The sequence below is a fragment of the Abramis brama genome (genome assembly GCF_963993115.1).
Source record: "Abramis brama genome assembly, chromosome: 2".
In the NCBI taxonomy this organism is placed as follows: domain Eukaryota; kingdom Metazoa; phylum Chordata; class Actinopteri; order Cypriniformes; family Leuciscidae; genus Abramis; species Abramis brama.
In genome coordinates, this window is record NC_139964.1 from 39,116,008 (window position 1) to 39,137,524 (window position 21,517).

General features: G+C 37.0%; 1 protein-coding gene across 5 annotated transcripts in view; it reads left to right on the forward strand.

The window, feature by feature from the left end:
• The first annotated feature begins 1,837 nt into the window (after positions 1–1,837).
• znf827 (zinc finger protein 827) overlaps positions 1,838–21,517 on the forward strand; it is a 77,585-nt gene continuing 57,905 nt past the window's right edge. For all 5 annotated transcript variants that reach the window (XM_084099858.1, XM_084099860.1, XM_084099859.1 and 2 more), the window contains exon 1: positions 1,838–2,236. In XM_084099858.1, the coding sequence (XP_083955984.1) occupies positions 2,194–2,236 (43 nt within the window). In that variant the 5' untranslated portion in view covers positions 1,838–2,193. The remainder of the gene's footprint in view (positions 2,237–21,517) is intronic.

Genomic DNA, 21,517 nt, shown 5'->3' on the forward strand with positions numbered 1-21,517 from the left:
ACCAGCAAATATTGAGATCTAAAAGGCAAAGAATTGATTAATGAAAACATAAAACTATGAGAAGAATCGACCTCTCATCTCTTTTTCCTATGGTAGACATGTAAACGCTACCACCAAGGTCCAAAAGTTTACAGTTCAACAGCCTCTGCGTGGACTTTAAAGGGGTGACAGTGAGGCAGAGGAATGGTGAGGCAGCCATATTCTAATGAGCAAGCTACAAAGTGTGTGTCAGTCACCTGTGCAGAGGCGAAGTGGGCTAATTTTGGACCTGTGCTAATTGCCACAGTAACGAGCTGCACGTGTGGATGGTTGTGAGGAGGATGGCAGCATGGCATGAGGGAGGATACAGTCCTCCTAACACCAAAGAGGTGTGAAAGAACGAACTTGTCCAACAGCATGCAGCCTGCTGGAGTCCAGCCCTGAGTGGGGAACAGCCGGCTGCTTCAGTGCTATGCATAGAACTGAGTATTGTGTGTGTGTGTGTGTGTGTGTGTGTGGGATGGGGGAAGGATGGGGGAAGGAGGGGGGGTCTGGTTTTTAATCAACTCACCATACAATGAGGTGTAATGGGAAAAAAATACATTTAAGCTTTTATTTGTATTATTTGATTTAATAGATTTTTGTTTACAAGAATGAAATGAAATGACATTCCAATATGAATAACCTATTTATTAAATTAATTGTACAGAAACTCATATTCAGTTTATAATTAAACTGCTAGCCAGGACATTTAACATTTATAGATGAAAGTATAATGATAACATAATAATAATAATAATAATAATAATAATCTTAAATTAAAAAAATAATAATAATTAATTGTAAATTCAGTAACACATTACAATAAAATCCCATTAGTTTATGTTAGGTAATGCATTAACTATCAATGGGTAATAACATTTGATACATTTATTTTCATTCAATTGCTAGCCAGGACATATATATATATATATATATATGTAATCTTTAAATTAGAAAGTATTATTAATTGTAAATCTGGTAACACTTTACAATGATGTCATATTATTCAATGTTAGTTAATTCATTAACTAACATGAACTAACAATGGACAATAACATTTGTTACAGTATTTGTTATGATTCAATTGCTAGCCAGGACATTTAACATTTATAAATAAAGGTATAATGACATTGTAATAATTTTTAAAAATCTTAAAATGAGAAAATATGATAATTAACTGAAAATGTTCTAACACTTTACAATAAGGTCCTATTATTTCATGTTAGTTAATGCATTAACTGACATGAGCAATACATTTGTTACGTTAGCTCAGGAGCATAATATAATAATTTAAACAGATTCAACTTTTAGTAAATGTAATTGTAAAAAATATTTTAAAATAACTAAGATTGATAAAGGCATTAAAATTATTTTTCATCGTAAGTTCACGACACGTTACCTAATACTAATGTCAACAAACTGAACCCTATTGTAAAGTGTTACTGTAAATTAAAAAATTAAATTTGTATAGCATTACATCAAACTTAAAACGAATTGTTCTGATTTGGGTTTTTTTTGTACACTCAGATTCATTCAAACATTTATAAAAAGCATTTATGAAAAAAACAATTATAAACATAAAAAATATGTTTATTAATTTTAAATCATATTTTACATTTATATTATTACATTATGTTCAAAAAAACGTTTTTTTTTTTTTTGGTGATTTTTTTTCAAGCCATTTAAATATTCATCAGTCAGAATCCATTTGATATATTAATATAAAAAAAATCCTTCGTGGTCATTCAAGTATACACCCTGAAAGCTTGGGGGCACCTTGTCCCTCTTCTCGTCGCTGTGTTGGTCGAGCTCCTCTCTCTGTGAGTGAGAGAGTGAGTGTGTGTGTGTGCGCGCGAGTGTGTGTGTGTGTGTGTGTGTGTGTGTGAGTGAGTGTGTGTGTGTGCTCTGCTGTTGCTGCCCTTTGATCCCTGCATTAGTGTTAGTTAGGGGCTCGGAGACACACACTTACAGAGAGCAGCCATAGTCAAGACACGGCAACAACAACAGCACCTCCTCCTCTACTCTTCCCTGTTCCCAACAATACACTTAACCGAGGACAGCCAGGTGCACGACAAGTCCCTGCCATCAGGCTCCCTCGCTAAATTTCAATGGGGAAAGACCTTTTTTCTTCTTATCCCTAAACAAGAAGGAGAATGTGATAAAAGGGGGAAAATGCCAAGGAGGAAACAGGAGCAACCCAAGCGCCTGCCTTCACGTAAGTCGTTTTCTTGTTCGGTGCGATTTTAGCGCGTCTCCGTGTGTTTTGCGCAGTAGTTTAGGGTTAAAGAGGTGAAACAGACAAAGGCACGGCGGAGGTTATTTCTCCTTTTTTAGGTCTGTGCTAGGCAGCCATGTTGGCGATGAGGGGGCTAGCGGAGCGAGCGCACTAGCGGTGCCTTTAATTGCAGATAATCGATAAAGGTCCCGTTCCGCCTAAAGGTTGTGGCCAGTAAAGCTCGCGTTATCGCTGCTTATTTGGCGCTTATGGTCGCGCGTCTTTTCTTATATGTGTCCGCGCGAGCGAGGCAGAGACTCGCGGAAGGGAAAGGGGAGGATCTGAGGATCTGGCCGCAATAAAATGAAGGGTCAGTCGGATCAGACTGAGAGCCAGACTCAGCCTTCCATCCGTGCCCCTGCCTTCACTTAGCTCCAGCGCTATCTAGCAGCAGCCCGCAACTTAAAAATGCGCCCTAAAACACGTTCGTCCAACTTTCCGCCTTCCCCGGTCGTATGTGAGTGTATGTGTGTGTGTGTGTGTGCGCGACTTTTTCTTTCGTTTGTCGAGCGGGATTTTTTTAAGCTGAGGTATTTTCTTCCACCCCTCCCAGTTCAGTGGGGTTCATGTCTGCAGGCTGCCTGTGTCAAAGCCATGGTCGGTCACCTGAAGTTCAGGGTTTTTTCCTTCCTCATGCAGCCATTCATTGCAGACAATCTGCGATCAATAACGCACAAAGGCAAAACGCGCTTTTCTCTCGCTTCAAAGCTCGCGTGACGGAAACCTTACGGCTTACTTTGCTTTGCACGGGTTGCGCTTGGAATTAATCGCGATATTTGTTCATTTGACCCTGTGTAGCTGGATGTTAACATTGTGCTTTTATCAGCTCGCTAATAACGGCTGTAGTTGCGTGTGCCGGCCGCTAGAGGGGACATGATGTGTAGAGTGTGGAAAACATCGATCAGAGGAATTGGCGAAATGTGGCACGGTGGCGCTTTAAGTGCACGACAGCAAGCGCTCATAATGCATCTTTATGCGTGTTTCACCAGCGAAACGGCGCCTTTTGGGACTTTTTTTGAAATTCAGAGAGAATTTATTTCGCTCTCTGGAATGTTCTGCTTGAATTCTAGCTGCATTGCATTGCAAATGTTGTCTTCTTAATGCCATGACATGTTTGTTTACCATTTATCTTAGGCATTTCAATAATGTCTGCTCTGTTCTAAGAGTAACTGTATTTTCTTCATCAGTAATTCAATTCAAAGTTGATACTTTGGACCTACTTTGATTTTACTTAAAAACAACTTCAACTTTTTTTTCTTTTTTTTTTTGAATTAGGCTACTTAACAGTGTAACCAAATGTACTTGACAATTATGTTGGATTATTAATTAAATTATTTGGGGTTTTCACAAAATTCAACATTAAGTGGAACTCAGGAAATGCTATATAAACCTATAATAACAATATATAATTGCTGCTTTTCTTTTCATAACATTTATAATGTCTCAATCATCAGTGTTTATGATCTACGTTATATCTACTGCCATTAATGTCATATCAAAGTCACCCACTCAGCAAAAGCACATGTGAAGTTTGGCGGCACCCCACGCAGCCCTCTCATTCAGCCATGGAGGAGTGATGTCACATTTCATTACTTTCTGTTTGCGTTCACTGTGATTTAACACCTGTGAGCAGATAGGCTTATGACCAGAACAATTCTTGATCTAAATTTATCTCATTTGCTCATGATTACTAGGCTATATACTTCCTTAAAAAGTTAAAAGTACGAGTCCAGGACAGTGGGAATTGTTGTGCCGAAACTGCTTGTTTGCTCTTTCAGTGTGCCTGACATCTGGTGTTTTTCTTTTCTGCGAATGTAAAAGGCTATGACATATCCTTTTGCGAGTGTATCTTTCACTTCCCTTTCTTAAGGATACATCTCTGAGTTCAGGAGTGCTTGCGTCACAGTGTGCATGGGTCAAGACTTGCAATAGGGCATTAAGGCCTTGATACAGTCTGATGATCTTCTTGACAGTTAAATGTGACCTTTGGCTTGAGTGCTACAATGAAAACCACTGGGATTACAAAACCACGGCCTTTATAACACTGATGCAGACTCCTTTTCCCAGAATTCATACATTTTGTTCAAACCGCAGGTCACGGTTCACCAAACTTCCCGTAAATGAATCGCGAGGAGGGAGCCTAGGTTAAAACGCTCCTGCCTCGTTAAGCAGTTTCCGTTGGATTTCCACTCGCCTGAGGTCGCCTGAGGTTACCTCTTTTTCTCCTTTTCTGCTGTTCTTTGTCTTACTGGCTTCCATTTTGTGCAAGTATATAGCCCGTATCATTCTTTCACCCTGACCTTTGCCATCAGCTAAAATGTCTCCCTATGGGAGCCGGCCATTTCCATTATACACACATGATCTTTAAGGTTATCTGCATTTGCAAATGGAGGAATTGGAGCATTGCACTGATTTCAGCTCTCCATTACAGACCGATGGCAGAGTGTGTGCAACTGGGTGGCTCTCTACCTTACCGTAATGGTGGGTCACTGGCTCCTTTCCACTCATCTATGATTATAATGACCTTGGCTGGGCCTGGGCTTGAAAACATTGGATTAAGGGGAAAGGAAAATGAGGGGAGGTTTCCATTTCGCTCTTGGCATCTGATTTGTAGGGAAAAACTGCCAAGAATACCCCCTCCTTCTCCTCCTCCTCCTCTTTCTTAACTGTGCCCCACCAACTTGATCAGGCTCTCTCACCGGTGTCTGCCCATTTGAGCTCAAGCGAATAATGATACACAGGCTTTCCTCTCAGAAATGAATTAAAGGGCAGGGGAAGGGTGGTGGATGCTCTCCTGAACAAGTGCTTATACAGAAAGGGGCTTCAGCCAGGCATGCTGAACCAGAACATTTAGATTAATTTGGCTAGCTGGATCGCCTGGCTTTCATCACAGGTGTAGTCTAGCTGTGAGTGCTCAGTCAAAGGCACTGTGGTGACATAATTAAGACAATTTTTGTACTCGGTTCGATGATTGTAACGGACTAGGCTCGTCAAGTGGAAGATTCAAGTGTAATGTATTATTAAAGAATTTGCATCTTTAAAACGACCAGCCACAAAGTAGCCTGGTATCGCCTGTGATAAAGTTGTATATTTTTGAGAGCCAACAGACAAATGGTCTTGAAGCCAAGCTCAAAGCTCAATGGGAAGGATCACTTTATTGGGCCAGAGCTATATCTTACTTTTTTTTTAAATCATTCATATTATGCTTTGATGAGGTTTTGACATTACAAGAATGACTTGGATAGTCTTGGTAGCATCAGTAAGAATAGGTTTAAAATTAGAAGCCACTTGGTGTTTAGGAATTCTTGGTGTTTCTTTTATAATTATATTAACTGTATAATTTCCAGCTTTTATTGCAGAATGTAGATTCTCCTTATATTCAACAAATTGTGTATGTGTGAAAAATGTATAAAATTAAAAAAAGATTTTAAAATTAAAATATTTTTAAAAATCTAATATTCAATTGGAATGTTTTCTTTAAATAGCATGCCGTTCAAAAGTTTTTTTTTTTAGACTTTAAAGAAATTGATACGTTTATTCAGCAAGGATGCATTAAATTGATTAAAAGTGATAGTAAAAGACTTTTACATTGTTATAAAAATTCAATTTCAAATCAGTGCCTTTGCTTTATATTCATTAAAGAATCCTGAAAAAAATGTATCACGGTTTCCACAAAAATATTAAGCAGCACAACCACTGATAAGAATACGAAATGTTTCGTGAGCTGCAAATCAGCATATTATAATGATTTCTAAAGGATCATGTGACACTGAAGACTGGAGTAATGCCTGCAGAAAATTCAGCTTTGCCATCACAGGAATAAATTAAATATTGAAATATATTACATTTGAAAACATTAATGTAAATTGTAATAATATTTCACAGATTTATTGTTTTTAATATATTTTTGATCAAATAAATGCAGCCTTGGTGAGCACAAGAGACTTTTTAAAAAAATATATTTTCTAAATCTTACCAACCCCAAAATTTCGGAATGGTTAGTGTAAGTTTAAACTTTACATTCATAATGTAAATTTAAAATGTATAAGTTTGTAAATATAATTTCTTTTGTGTTTGAAAACATTGGTAGTGTAAGCAGAAAAAAACGGAACCTGGCCATCTTTTTTTGTAAGCCCATAGTAAACTCAACATGCTCACTTGGTAATATTTTTCCCGTAACTATGGGACACACCTTTTGTCCGTATGCTACATGAAGCAGAAGCACTATAGACTGTGATTGAAAAAAGTCTGAAGTTCCGAACACAATGTTTTACCCACCCAAGTCTCAATCAAAGCCCGTGTGGAATAAAAGTGCCTGAGCTGGGTAACGATTTTCCGCATGTTGACAAGTCACAACATGGAGATCTACAGCTAGGAGAGCAGCCCTTTGGCTAGTGGCGGCCCAGCACTGAGTAATAACCAGCTCATAGCAGGCATTCTGTTGGCAGTGGTTCATAAGGAACAGCTCGCTGGTTCATCTGGGGAAAGGGTGGGGGGAGCTGATGGAGAGCTCCAGGCACTTTCCTGTGTTGTTGTACCACACAAGTGCATCCATCCCCTCCAGGACAGACCTTTAACAGGCTGCTAACACTGGGTCACACCACACAAGGGATCGAACAGACAGGTCCGATGCAGGCCCGGGCTGCAGAGCTATGCCAAACTGTGATTTGATTTATGAGTCAGTACTCTGGGTCTGTCTTAAGATGAGATGAGGCTTACTGGGCAGAATCAAAGAGCAGTCTGTTCAGTTGACAGGGAATGAGAAGAGGCAAGCCGCTGTCATTTTTTTAAACCGGGTTTGAATTGTCATAACTTAGACGAGGCCTTGGAAGCGAGGAGGTCAATAACACCTGGAGAAAGTTATACGTTAGCATTCCCATTCATCTGAATGGCTGCTGCTCGGCTGGCGTGTGTAACCCCCCCCCCGCCATCTTTGCTCATTGTGGTTCGTTTTCAGTGCCAGTTCCCTGAGCAGTAAACACCACATGCCTTATCACTCTTGAGCCATAGAAAACTGACGACTAGGGCTGTATGATTCAGTCAAAAATTCATATTCAGATTGTTTTGTCTACTACTGCAAAAAAAGTCTGAAACATGATAAATGTTACCTCTCATTTGCTGTTGCGATATCAAGGCAAAAAGAACATGAAGACATTCCATTCACTGTTGTTGTTATTATATTATAATAGTATAATAATATACAGATATTATTATATTATATTGGTCACATTTTATGTTAGGTGGCCTTAACTACTATGTAATAACATAAAATACCTGCAAGACTATGTATTTTAAATGTACTGTAACTACATGCTATTCTGGAAATTTCTGAAAAATTCATTTGAGATATGGTTGGGTTTTTGGAGTAAGGTTAGGTTTAGGGGTTAAGGTTTGGTTTTAGGTTGCAGTTAGGGGTAAAGTTAACAGTGTAACAACAAAAGTTAATTTAATGGAAGTACTTTAAATGTAATTATCATGCACCAACATGTACATATTTAATAAGTATTGTATCAAATGTTTAAATGCATAGTTAAGGCCACTTAATATAAAGTGTGGCCATATTATATTATATTATTAATAAATTAGGAGAAAGATACTACTAAGGCTCAAGCATCCCGTGACCCAATAGAGCAGCGCATCGGCGCTACATCCTCTAATATTTTTATCTAGAGCCAAACGTGATCCATTCTAGCCCTTTCTGCTCTGTGTTCATGGCTTCTCTCGCCCACTGAAGACGTAAAGCACCACATTAAGAGCTGCAGATGAAAAAAAAAAGACAAAATTTATATTATTTTACTAAAACACTGCAGAAAGCAAGAATGCAGCAAATACAATTATTTTTATCTTCATACAGATGACTAAACCAGGGCTGCATTTCCCATAAGCATCGTGAGCCCAAGTCGATCGTGAAGCCCACCAATGTTGTCTACGATCAACTTAGCTCACGATGATTTTGGGAAATGCAGCCCAGGTTTGTGTCAAGTTAACATGTGGCGCCTTTTCATATATTTAACATTATTAATCAGAATATTAAGAGCATTTCATTATAAACAATGTTATAATTTGGAAAATTATTTAGAGATGGCAAAGGGAAGACAAAATTCATTAATTTTATCCTCATGATAAGAGTTTTGATTGTTAGATCAACAACGGATGCACGTTGTTTGTTTTTAGTAGTTTATTACTTTGAGAAAAATATAAAAACGGTCCATACTTTTCTTAAGAGGTAAACCCTGTACCCCCAGTATGTTTTTTTCAGTCCCATGGCCATTCATGTAGGTTTCTAAATGTAAAATAAATAAATAATAATAATAGCCTGAAAATAAAAACATCTGATATTACCTTTTTATATATTTATATGTAGTTGGAAAAAATCGTTACTTTTTTTATTGGTGAAAATTATTTGACATCCCTTTGGCTCTCAGGGCCGTAGATTCTCATCTTTGATGACTTGGTGTTTAGGATTTTTTCTTTAACAAAGTACTACGGCTACCCTGATAGAAATGTATAACTGTTCCAAAAAAGTATTGTCCGGACCTCCGTTGGGAAGGAAATATAGAGACCGGACCTCTTGGAACTTTATTGAATACCCTTGCTATAGAGGTTAAGCGGTTTGGAGCATGGATTGATGGATGGATGTTACTATAATAATAATAATAATAGTAATAGTCATAATAATTAGTGGTTCAACGGATCACAAAACTCACGGTTCAGATCATATTACGTTTTTTGAGTCACTGATTGGATCGTTTTTCGGATCGGCAAGGAAAAAGAAACAAATATTTGGGGGTGGGGTTAAATTTAATGTAACTTTGCTTTCCATTTATTACCTAAAGCACATTTTAAGTACTTTGGTACCAGAGCAAAAACTACTAGCCTAACTAATATATTTTAAAACATTATTAAAGGCAAGTGAAAACAGTCAATAATATAAGAACAAATACAAGCATAGATAAAAACAATACAATACAAAGTTACAAATAAAGTAAGGTCTAACTAGTATACATGAACAAACATGTAATAATTAGGCCTAAATGTAAAATAACACTATGGTGTTCACTATATAAATTAAATTTAGATTAGTCTTTGTTAAAGCTGTGTTTTGTTGTTTGATTAACTTTATTGACAGAAAGCAGCAGGCTGACAGCTGCTGTCACTTTAAGACCGAATGCACAGATCCAATATAATGATACACATCTGGTTTCTTTCTCAATTTATTCTTACGTTCACTTAATAACCGACTGTGTTTAGGAGACTACTTGAAGAGGTATTTTGACTTAAGTCTGAGTGTATATGTTCGTTCAAGTGCAAGGACATGCACACATAAAACAGGGCACGAGTACCGAACAGAGTTCTCTTTCGCCTCTTCTTGCGCTGGAATGATTTAAAATTGCTTGAATGTGTAAACAATAATTCACATGCAAATCATAAACGTTCACTTAATGATGGTTAAACTTTGCAATTAATCCACGAATCAAATGCGTACCGAACCGCGTGGCCTGGTCAGTATTGATCACAGATCAACTATGATCCGTTTAACCCCTAATAATAATATCATTATATTGCATATTTTAAAGGTACATTATTTTGTATACTTTTGGCCCTCTAGCGGTTAAAAAACAAAACTGCATGCATTTTGCAGAAGAACATTGTTTTGGTTGTGCTTCTGCTCTGAGTGACTGCAGACGAATATGATTCTTTCTCATACTATAGAGATTATCCTACTGCTCATAAACATTCACTACGAGGCTTAAAGGGGTCATGACATGAGAAACCAAATTTGCCTTGATCTTTTGGTATATAAGAGGTCTTTGTACCATTAAAACGTCCTGCAAGTTTCATAGCTTAAGACGTCCTCCCCATTATAAACGAATCATTTACTTAATCAAGCTCTAAATACAGCTCATTCTGGATCCATGGTATGAAGTGACGTCACGGTACGAAGTGACGTAGCAGTCGTTTGCATATGGCCGCCTCCAGCGTAGACAAGCGCAAGATAACTACGCCTCATTTCATCATCGCATCTGTCACGCGCTTCACATGTGTTCAGTCGACGTGCAGCGAGTGGGTCTGTTTACAAGAAGATTGCGATGTCACGCAGATGTGCTGTTCCTGGCTGTGGACAAACAACATGTTTGAATAATATACGCTGCTGAAAGATCCAGACGTCAGGGGAAGATGGATGCAGTTTCTTTTTTGCGGACGTCCCAGTCACGGCAGTGTTAATTTAAGCGTGTGTTCTCCACATTTCAAGGATGAGTGACAGTTGAGAACAATCGCAGTATGATGCTGGCTTTGCCAGAAAACTTTTGTATAAGATAAGGCCGTGTGGACTATTCTGGGCTCAACAATGACGACGCAAACTGTAATGTAGGCTACTTAAAACTTTTTTTAAACGTTAATTGCAGTTTAATTCATTATGAATAATCACCGTGTTTTTACTTAGTTTAGCCTACTTATTGTTTTCATGACCGTCATGTTCATGCCCCGTGGGCTATTAAAAGATGTAGGCTGTCAAACTGACAAAATAGTTTCACACTTTCTATGTGGACGGGCTGATGCATTCTTAGTTGTGTTGATGGTTCATTTCCTCTGATTCCGACTCAAACATCATTGCAATCGCCATCGCCTCGCACGCATCACCCGTTACTATGGTAAAGGTAAACACAGCTCCGCAAAATCCGCACGTTTTGACAAGGGGGCGTTAACAATTGATGCATAGGCACTGACGTTATCCAATCATAACAGTGGGTGTTAACACTGAACTCTTAAAGGGGAAACACCCCCAAAATAGACTGTTTGAATCAGAGCATGAGAAACAGGGTGGGAAAGGGTCATAAATCACAAAAAAAAAATTGTCCAAAAAACTATAGTAATACTATAATTGCACCTAAGGGAACATAATAAAAGAAAATAAAAAAACATGTCATGACCCCTTTAAGAGATATAACATGTTTACATGGGAAGGATATCAAGTTGACTAAGCTGAAGACATTACTGTAGCTGTACCCATATAAACACACCTTGAAAATAAATTCAAGAAAAGTGCTACAACAACCAGAAATTAAATGACCCTTAATAAAATATACTGCTTTTTCAATGAACTCTGTTAGAGAGCTACATATGGCAACAATAAAATGCCTTAATCACTTGTCGAGTTATAAAATTGCCATCTCCGTCTCCAACTCATCTCAAAAAAAGTGACATAGTGTACCTTTATTTTTAATTTTACAATATAATAGTAGTATTACAATAGTGCAATATTTCTGTCTTAATTTCTTCACTGTCACTTGGCATTGCTTAAATTTTTCATTATTTTGTGTGAAGTGTACTGCAAACTGTGCTGATCTTAAAGTCCCCCTGTGGTGAAATTCAAGCTTTTAATATTGTTGTTAATATGTTGTTAATGTTGTTAAATTCAAGCTTTTAATATGTCTATGTGGTGTTTTTAATATGCTTTAAGACAAACCATGTGAAAATTCATAAGTCGACACCATTGCTGAGTATTTTCTCCTTAAAACTGCAGTGAACCAAAAACAGCCTCAAAAACGAGGGTTGAAATCGCTGGTGTTTCTGATGTCACAAACTACCTTGTAACCAATCACGTTAAAGTGTGATCGTCAACGAGTGGATCTCTGAGCTGGTGTGAGTGAGTGGAGGCGGGGCTAATTTGCATATTCATAGAACCGCGTATACTAAATGAGGCAAGGGTGTAGAGTTACATTCAAGCTATTTTAAGGAATGAAGTTTTTTTTTTCAAGGAAAAAACGTTTAGTTAAATATGTAATTTTGGTGATCAAAGATTTTTTAGGGATAAAATGATTGACTACAGGGGGACTTTAAGCCCCATGTGCTACATGTGTAGTAGAAGAGACAGAATAAAGTGAAATTTATTCATTTTGAATCACACAGCACATAATGGACTATAAACAGCCTTTTGTTTTGTTTTTAGTCATTGATTATTTTTAACTTTGCAGCCAATATTTTTAACATAGTTTCTTGAAGCTATGAGGTTGGCTATACCAAGCAAAGTAGAAGAATGGAGTGGACCATTTTTTTCTACCTTGAAATGGACTAAATATCGCCACCTTTATTATATAGTGTGTTCAGCTTTAATAGATTGTCCCCAGTCCCAATCAGTTCTTTTACCATTAGGGCTACTTGATTTTTTTTTTTTTTCTTGCTGTGATTGGGCAGGCGGATTCCACAGAAAGTATTGCCAAAGTGGCAAAAATGCCAAGTTTGACTCAACTAGACAATTTACTCACAATTATGTGGTGATCATAATCATAGTAATTACAGAACAAAAATAATGATGGTAATTACTATCATAGTGATCATTAGCATCGAGAGACATTGGGATACCAAAGTATTTTCGAAACGGAACTTGTTATATTTATATGCTTTTTGGGATTTCGTTGAGCCCAGTACGCAAACTTTAAATGCGAAAAGTATGTTAATATTCCAAATTCCATTTTCCTCCATTCCCAGGAAAGTGTGCTTGATGCTTTGAACTTTTGGTATTCTCCGAGCACAAGGCTAACTTCACCTCTATCATGTCTCTAAGATAGACTATACAGAGAACTTAAGCATGTTAATGAGTTTAACTATCGGACTTGCAGCTGTGCTCCAAGGGTTTTTCTGGAGACTGGACTGTTTTATAGCTGAGAAGATTAAAAGTGCCAGGAAGGAAACAGACACAGAGTAGTGGCACCCTGAGGTATTGACAGCCTCCAAGGGAAACGGTATATCATCGGCAAGTGTAGAGGTGTTTGGCTGCTTTACAAAGGCGAGATATTATATTCATGATGTGAAGTCATCTCTGTGAAAGCTATTGTCACTATGTCTTATGCTGATTTACAAGGCTTAAAACGTAGGTGAGTGTCTGAGACCTGCTCAGCCCCTCATGTAAAAAATGTCCTTCGCATTTGTAGATGACTTCACAGTATGTTTGATTACTCCCGACCTTGATGCAAAGTTCCGGTATTCATGTTTAGTTGTTATTACGAGGTCGGTAGCTGTTTAGTATTGGTCTGGGGAGCCGTCCGTTAGCTGGATGTTGGTAGGGTGCTAAGGTATTACCTGTTCTTTCACTGTTAAAGCTTGTTACATGCTATAAGCATAGGCTTTGAGAGAACAGGCGGTACAGCCTGGTGGCTAAAAATCTGGGTTGGCAACTGAAAGGTTGCAAGTTTGTACATTGAAAAAAAAAAAAATTCAAAAATCAGACCTTTAGTGGTATAACATCTTGTCCCAAATACCTTCAAAAAGGTAAATTAGCATCAGCTACATGACTAGTCAGTCAGAGTGGCTTTGTCATTTTGTCAAGTTGCTGTGTGCAAGTAATGATAGTTTTTAGTAGGGATGCACAATTTATCAGTAACATATCAACAATTCTTTTTTTAAATGTATCAATATTGGCCCATATTATATATTTAATGATGCATGCTAATCTCTCTATTTTAACACTTAAATGACCTCACTTAGTTCTGTAATAACATGGCTAAATGTAATCTTTAATCTCATAAAGATGATCCATTTTTCATACTGTACATCAGGGTTTCCTTAACTGGGGTTTGTGAGGGAACTGCAGGGAGTTGATGAGTTGATAGATAGCTAATAATTAAATAAAATAAAATAAAATTTAAATAAAGAAATAATTTAAAATTAAAACAATCAACAGAAAAAAAAATGCTTACTAAAAAGATGAATTATTTTATTTGTTTACCTGCTTGGCATGTGACCATTAACAGACATCAAAATACAGACAAAGAAGAAGCAGAAACAAGCAATATCATATGTAATCATATAGAAAATAATGCAATCATCAACATTAAACAGCATATAAATCAACACTGTCTAATGTTACTGAATGAAATGTCGACCCAGGACTGTGCAAGCATGTTTTGATCATCATTCTGCATCCCATCCAGACGTAGTCTTTGACAAAAACGTGATTTTCTCAGCTTTTTGCTCAAAACGTTTTGTTTTTATTAAACGTATACACATTCAAATGTTGATAAAAAAGATTTTTTTTTGTTTTTTTTAAGCAGAAGGTCTGTTCTTTCTTTTTATATATTTCATATTCATATATCAATACAACAAAATATTCTGGGGGCCATGAAACTTTTGTGAAAATGATCTGGCTGGCAACGTAAAAAAAAAAAAAAAAAACCTGCCAGGGAAAAAGTTAAATCATTAAAATATTAACTTAAAGTCTCAGGGAATACTTCAGATAAATATTTTAGGTCAAAGGGGTTCAGCTGACAAGAACGTTTGGGAATCCCTGCAGTGCTCTAATGATGTTATGCCAGAATTAATTTAAAATGGTTAATTTTATCTTTATTTTATTTAGGCAAAATATTTATCACGTTTATGTTCAGTTTGTGTTTAAAGACTGTGTTGTAGACACTCATTGCAACCACCCATTTGCAAAAATCATAGGTAAAAATCATAAAAAATATTGGCCATTTATTGGCAATAACATTAAAATAATTATCCCTGCACATTTCTTTAGCGTGTTTCAGTGTTATTTTAGTATTATATACTATTAAAGTATGTATTCATATTTTGAATTAAATTTTTTATTTTAGCTTTAGCCTAATTTTTAGTATTGTTTTTTATATATATATATATATATATTTCTAATTATCTTTCATTTTATTTTTATTTTTTGTTTTAGTAATTTTAGTACGTCAACGTCAAAACATATTTTATTTCAGTTATTTGTTGTGTTTCAGTTAGTATTTTTTTTCATCTGATATTTAGAATTTTTATACATATAATATTTATAATATTAGATATAATATATCAGCCCTTTATCAGTTATTGTTTGCCTATCAGTATCAGTAGTACAATTTCAATATTAGTGCAGTCCTCATTTTATGAATCTATTGATTGTCTGTGCTGTAGTGTGAATGAGTTGTTTTACTGGATGGTGTTGATTCAGACTATAAATCTGCTGTTTGCTCAGCTGCAGATATTTATGCATTTCTTCATTATGGTTTCATAGATTAGCCCAAATACTCTCTTTAAAGAAGTTCTCATTTGGCACGCACGGTGGACTGTGTTTTCACTATTCCTCTCTCACTTACACTCGTGCAGGCACAGTTTACCCTTGTCGTCATTTAGTCGTCTTCTATGCAGAGACCTTTAAATGAAGCACTAAGGTTAGGCACGAAATGTTGGCTCGATGTGCTCTCCAAAGGCACAGTTATGGTTGTCATAGTGATCATATTTTTTGCAATCATTTGTCACCTAGATACTGTAGGGTTGAAGTAGAAGCACCTGGTTACACTGACGTGAAGTGAATGAAAGGGGAGAGGTGAACAACTATTCCCATTCCCGTTTAGTCTTTTGACACAGCATGTTTTCAGTCATACGTGGGTGTCGTCGACGTTATCTCGCTCATACGTCTCTACCTTCGGAAAAGCGAGATGGCTATCGCTGTGACAAAGAGCACTAAGACCGAACAATGCAACGCTAACCATCGGCCGCCCCGGCCACCGTTTAACATGGAGATTGGAAAAGGAATCAGCTCCCTCTCCTCCAGGACCTGCATGTAAATGAGGTTAGCCTCTCCTGCTGTGCCACCGCTCTATCCCCCACTCTCCTCTCCAGCTATAATGGCTGCAAAACTGCCACCCCCATTCTTCAGGAAGAAACCGGGACCAATCCTGATTAGTGCCCTTGTCTTGAGTGACAGGCTTGGATCTAAGCAGGCAGTGCCGTGGGCGCCACTGCCAAGCTGCTGTCAACCCGGTATCACTGTAAAAAAGCCATTTCTTTTCTTCAACCCCCCCAGCCGCACACATACCTCCTCCACTCTCTCTCACACCCCCTCATATTCTCTCTCTCTCTCTCTCTCTCTCTCTCTCTCTCTCTCTCTCCGTCTTTCTGGGTGGCTGGCTAGTCAAGCTTGGCTGCATCCCTTGCCTGAGCTACTGGGACAAAGTGTGATTTACAGTAGTTGGAGAGTTTCCCTGTCAGCTCTAACCTGTGTGCATGCTGTCTATCTGAGTAGGCGGCAGTAATGCTGTAGCCACTGCATATTGTGTTGTAAGCGTCATAGCACCTAGTTGAATCCACCCCTGCTTCCTGTCCCCGTGGAACGTACACAGAACCTTACTTATTATCTTATGTTTTTGTGACTGTGCGGGCACAGCGAGCCACCCATTTTCCTTTCATTCCAGCGATTTGTTTTCCTGCTGTAAATATAAGATCTTCAAGCCCGTTTAGCTCTGGGCTCCATGCCCCACTTTTATGCCCTTAAAGAAACATCACCGAAGTGTACGGTGGATCACATTAATTAGCATCTCACGGTTAACTGTAAACGCCTAGATCTTCCAACTTTTTGATGGTACTTCTGAGATTACTAGTTCAGGCTCTGTTTTTTTTTTTTTTTTGTGCGTGTGTGTTCGGTTGTCCGGTCTCTATAAATGGATGTTGGGGGAAATAAACAAGAGTGCAAAAGGGCGCTTCATCTACAAAGAGGAATTTCAGAGGTCTGGAAGCCAACACTGTCTCAGTCTCTTCCAAGAACACATCTCCTTCCTGTTTCACCTCTGGCACCCTGCCCACCATGCCCACAGACCGCTGAGGCCATGCGAAAAACACAGATGGTAATATGTAGTATACTTTGCTAATACATGCTGATGAATGCCTGTGCTAATGTGGAATACCATATACCGTAGGCAACTGATTTGTTTAATACGAGTGTTGGATACATGGGATTGAAATCACTATAAGTCACATGATAAAGTATAATATGTTTTTGTATGTAGTGTAACTGTCATGCCAAAGTGGACTATTAAAATACATTGTAGTGTGTTTTCATCTGTTTCATTTTTATTTTGACTGTTGCAAGTAAGGCTTTCACTCTAAATTTGAGTAATCTGCTTTTCGCTATTACAATATATCATTTCCAAGGAGTCAGCAAATATGACGGATATAAGGCAGTCCATGGACAAATAATGTCAGCCGTGTGGACCCATACACAAAAGAAATATATTTTGAAATATATTTTTGGAATATATTTTTGGAATATGCAAATATTCGAAATTGGCCCAATAAATATATTTTAGTTAAATATATGTAAATATATTTTTTATTTTTTTGAAAATATATTTTAGTTAAATATGTGAATATATTTATATGTCAATATATTTACTAACAACATATATGTTCATATATGTTTTAACTTTTGCAAATTGTTTCATTTGAAATATATTTTGAAATTTAAAAAGTTAACATTTTCACTTCACTGTTGGAGTGTCACTGTTATACTTGCATCATAAATATTGTGCATATTTTCAATATTAAAATGACTTCAGGAAAGATGTCAATAAAACACAACAATAAATCAAATAATTGCACTTAGTGCAATAGCCACTTAATATGGCCTAATAGTCCTAGGAAAGCAACTATCTGTCATTTTACATTGCAGTCATTTAAATGTAAGTACAGTATTTATTATAGCTGTGTGTCATAATACAGTAGTGAAATATGGTAGCCTACTGTTGTGTATAGGGGAAAAGGTAGAGGAATTACTATGATCAAAATACATTTTCGACCCTTCTTTAGCAAGCTAAACATTTTATGACCATATATTTTGTTATATATTTTACATTACATGTTATAAATGTACATATATTTCACACTTAACATCATATATTTTTGTTATATTTCAGAATATATTTCAAAATGATAAATATAAGTGAACAACAATGCAAGTATATTTCAATGTATTTGGAATATATGCCACATATATATTTTTGACACTTTAAAATATATTTCAATATATATTTTTTTCTGTATGGGGAGAACTTCACTTTGTATTTGATATGCATTACTGGCACAGTTGAGCAAAATTTTGCAGGCAAAAAAGGTCCATTGTTCACTGTCAGTAGTTTAGTGATGCACAAACACTGCTAACACAGAAGTTAGTTTCAAACCAACCAGCATTCTATTGTTCACATGTAAATTTTTGTGTGAAGAACCTGTAAAATCCGCCCTTACGCAAAACATCCAACCACACCTTAATTTAATTCATCTAACAAGTATGTCGTATCGTGAGGTAGTATATGATGCTCAGCCCTAGTTAATAAAAACTTTGTTTTTCTACAGAGTATTTTCATAAAAACTCTCACACATACATATAAATGTTTAGTTGTTTTCACTTGTTTTATAGGGTGGGATTGATGTCTTAAAATTTCATGTGATCAGTTAGATACTAGGGTTGGGTATACAATGTGACACATTGGTCACGATTCAATAGATTGTGATGCTCCATGATATCATAACTGTATTGCAATTGAGAGAGATAGACTCAGCATTTCAGTGACAGAGAGAATGAATCTGTGGTGTCAGTTTTAATCTTGTGTGCGGTTCCCTTCACTTTTCTCCATTACCATAGAAGTGGCTCAGACCGCACCGAGAAACGTTGCCAGTTTATGCTTATTTAGACTTCCTGCTTTTTACTTAATTGAACTGTAGGAATTGAAATGAATGAACAAGGATCGATACGAGAACCTTGAGCATCATGCTTTATCATGAGAAAATGATTTGTGACGTATCGATAAACGATTGTATTTGCAGAATCTTAATTTTGCCTTGACTGATTGCCCATTTTCTTAAAGGCGTAGACTGGTCATCAAGAGAGCCCCCTAATTAACAGAATTACTTCCCACCTCTGGTTTCTGTGTTAGTCACTCGTGACGACGTGTGGCTGGTGCCGGTAGCAGTGTGTCCTTCCCACCATATTGTCGGCCGGCGGCTAATAAGGTAGCACTGACCAGCGGACGGGCTCATTAGCATCGCCTGCGGCCGTGGCAACCCCCGCCAGGGCCCAGTCGGACACTTAATTACCGCCACCACTTTTTATCTCCCCTCCAAAACCCAGCCCCCCACCCCTTGAACGCCACTGGCACTTGCTTCTGCAATCCACAGAGAATGCTGGGAAACTATAGATGCCAAAGTGGTGGTTAGTTAGCTCGTAACATTCAATAGCAGCGCTCACTGTGGAGGCACTGCAATATCTCTGATAGAGTTAAAGCCATTCGACCCGAGCCTCTCATGCGAGACTGCGCGAGTGTGTCTTTTCATTGGCATCAGTGGAGTATTGATGACTCCACCCTGGCTTAATCGACTAATGGCCTCTCCCTCTCTCCTTCACTCTGCTGAAGCAAGCCACCCTCCCACCCGGCACAGCCTTTCTGTGCCCTTTCTGTGACCTCTGGGTCAGGCAGACTGATTTTTATGCCCGACTGAGTCGCAGAATAGCCTCAGTGTATTCGTAGGCAACCTTACGCAAGTCATGTGGCTGCTGGCCCTAATAGAGAACACTCCCAGCGTCCTCCACTGCTTTTTGGCTTTTTGCATCTCACGGCTGATATGTTGGAATTAACTGTATAGCTGCCAACAGCTGTAGTTCAAGTGTATCTCGAAAAATATAGGCTACAATTACACAAGATCTCTGTATTGTGGTAAAGAACACAACAGAATTAACAAGGTCATTTAGTTGTTTTCCAAGTCTAATTGTATTACAGAGAATGAAGTGTAATATTCTGAGCAACAGAAGAAATATGGTTAAAAATAAATAAACATTCCTTAAAGAGATAAGGATAATTTACACTCATGCTGTTCTAAAAAGGATTGTATTTTATTTATTTTTGGAATTTTAAAGTTCGGTCTTTCTTTTCAGTACATCCAATTGACAAATTTGTAAATGTTTTTGAAAGAATTTTCTTATGCTTACTCACCAAGGCTGCATTTATTTAATCAAAATAAAAAAAAGTACACAGTACAGTATATACAGAAATATTATTACCATAGAATTTAAATCACTTTTTTTATTTGAATATATTTTAATAAACAAACTCCATCGCACACCTGCAATTGATAGGTGCGTAGGATTAATGAGACCAACCAGGTGGATCGTTTCGACAGACAAGCAATTCCCGCACACTATCGTAACTTGCAAAGAAGTATTCTTTATTCACACAACGTTTCGGTCACACGACCTTCATCAGGAGTGTAGGACCTCCTGATGAAGGTCGTGTGACCGAAACGTTGTGTGAATAAAGAATACTTCTTTGCAAGTTACGATTTGAATATATTTTAAAATGTAATTTATTCCTGCGACGGCAAAGCCGAATATGCTGATTGCTCAAGAAACATTTCTTATTGTTATCAATGTTGAATAGAGTTGTGCTTCTTAATATTTTCGTGGAAAACATTTTACATTTTTTATCCTTTTTTGAAAGTTCAAAATAACCACATTTATTTGAGATAAAAAAAAAATGCAACAATGTAAAAGTCTTCATTGTCACTTTAATCAATTTAATGCATTATTTCTGAATAGAAGTATTAAGTCCCTTACATTTACAGAAAATAATAATAATAATTAGGGATGCGTGATATATCGGCTACCATATCGGTATCGGCCGATATATGTTCATTTCAATGTTATCGTTATCGTAAATTTGGCTGATATATTAAAGCCAGTAAATAATGGATTTTTTCCTTCAAATGAAAATATGGTTAAGTGCAATGGGCAGCGCAAGTCTGTCATATAAGCTACATAAAATTATAATGAGAACATCATTATAATTGTGTGTTTGGGACATGGATTTAATCGTGAGACTTTTGTTTTTGTAATCAGGCTCTCAAAAATTATATACAAATTTGGATTTAGATTTATCTGCTAATATATCGGTTATCGGCATTCAAATATAAAGAATTATCGGTTATCGGTATCGGCCAAAGTTTTCAAATCGGTGCATCCCCAATAATAATAATTATACTACAGTTACTATGTCCAAAGGAGAGAACTTGTATGAATTTCTACAGATCATTCCTGTTAACACTTTGTGGTTTTCTTTGTCATCTATAATCTAGTGATTTTAAGCCTCCCTGCAGCTTTTAAATGGTGAACAAACTGTTTTCCCCCCTTTTTTTATAATGTGATAACTCTACATGCAGATTACACTGCAGCATGTATATCTTAACCTTTATTTAATAACATTTTTGTTTTAAACCATTATTCTAGAGCATGCAATCATTATTATTTTTTTCTATATATATATATATTTATAGTTACTAAATTTGCTATGAGAAATCTGACTGGCTGGAAGGCTAAAAAGTTCATTTCCAAGCCTGAATGTAACAATTTTCTTTCTTTCTGTGTTTTGTTGAGGTTATGCTTTGCATTTAGCACTTGTG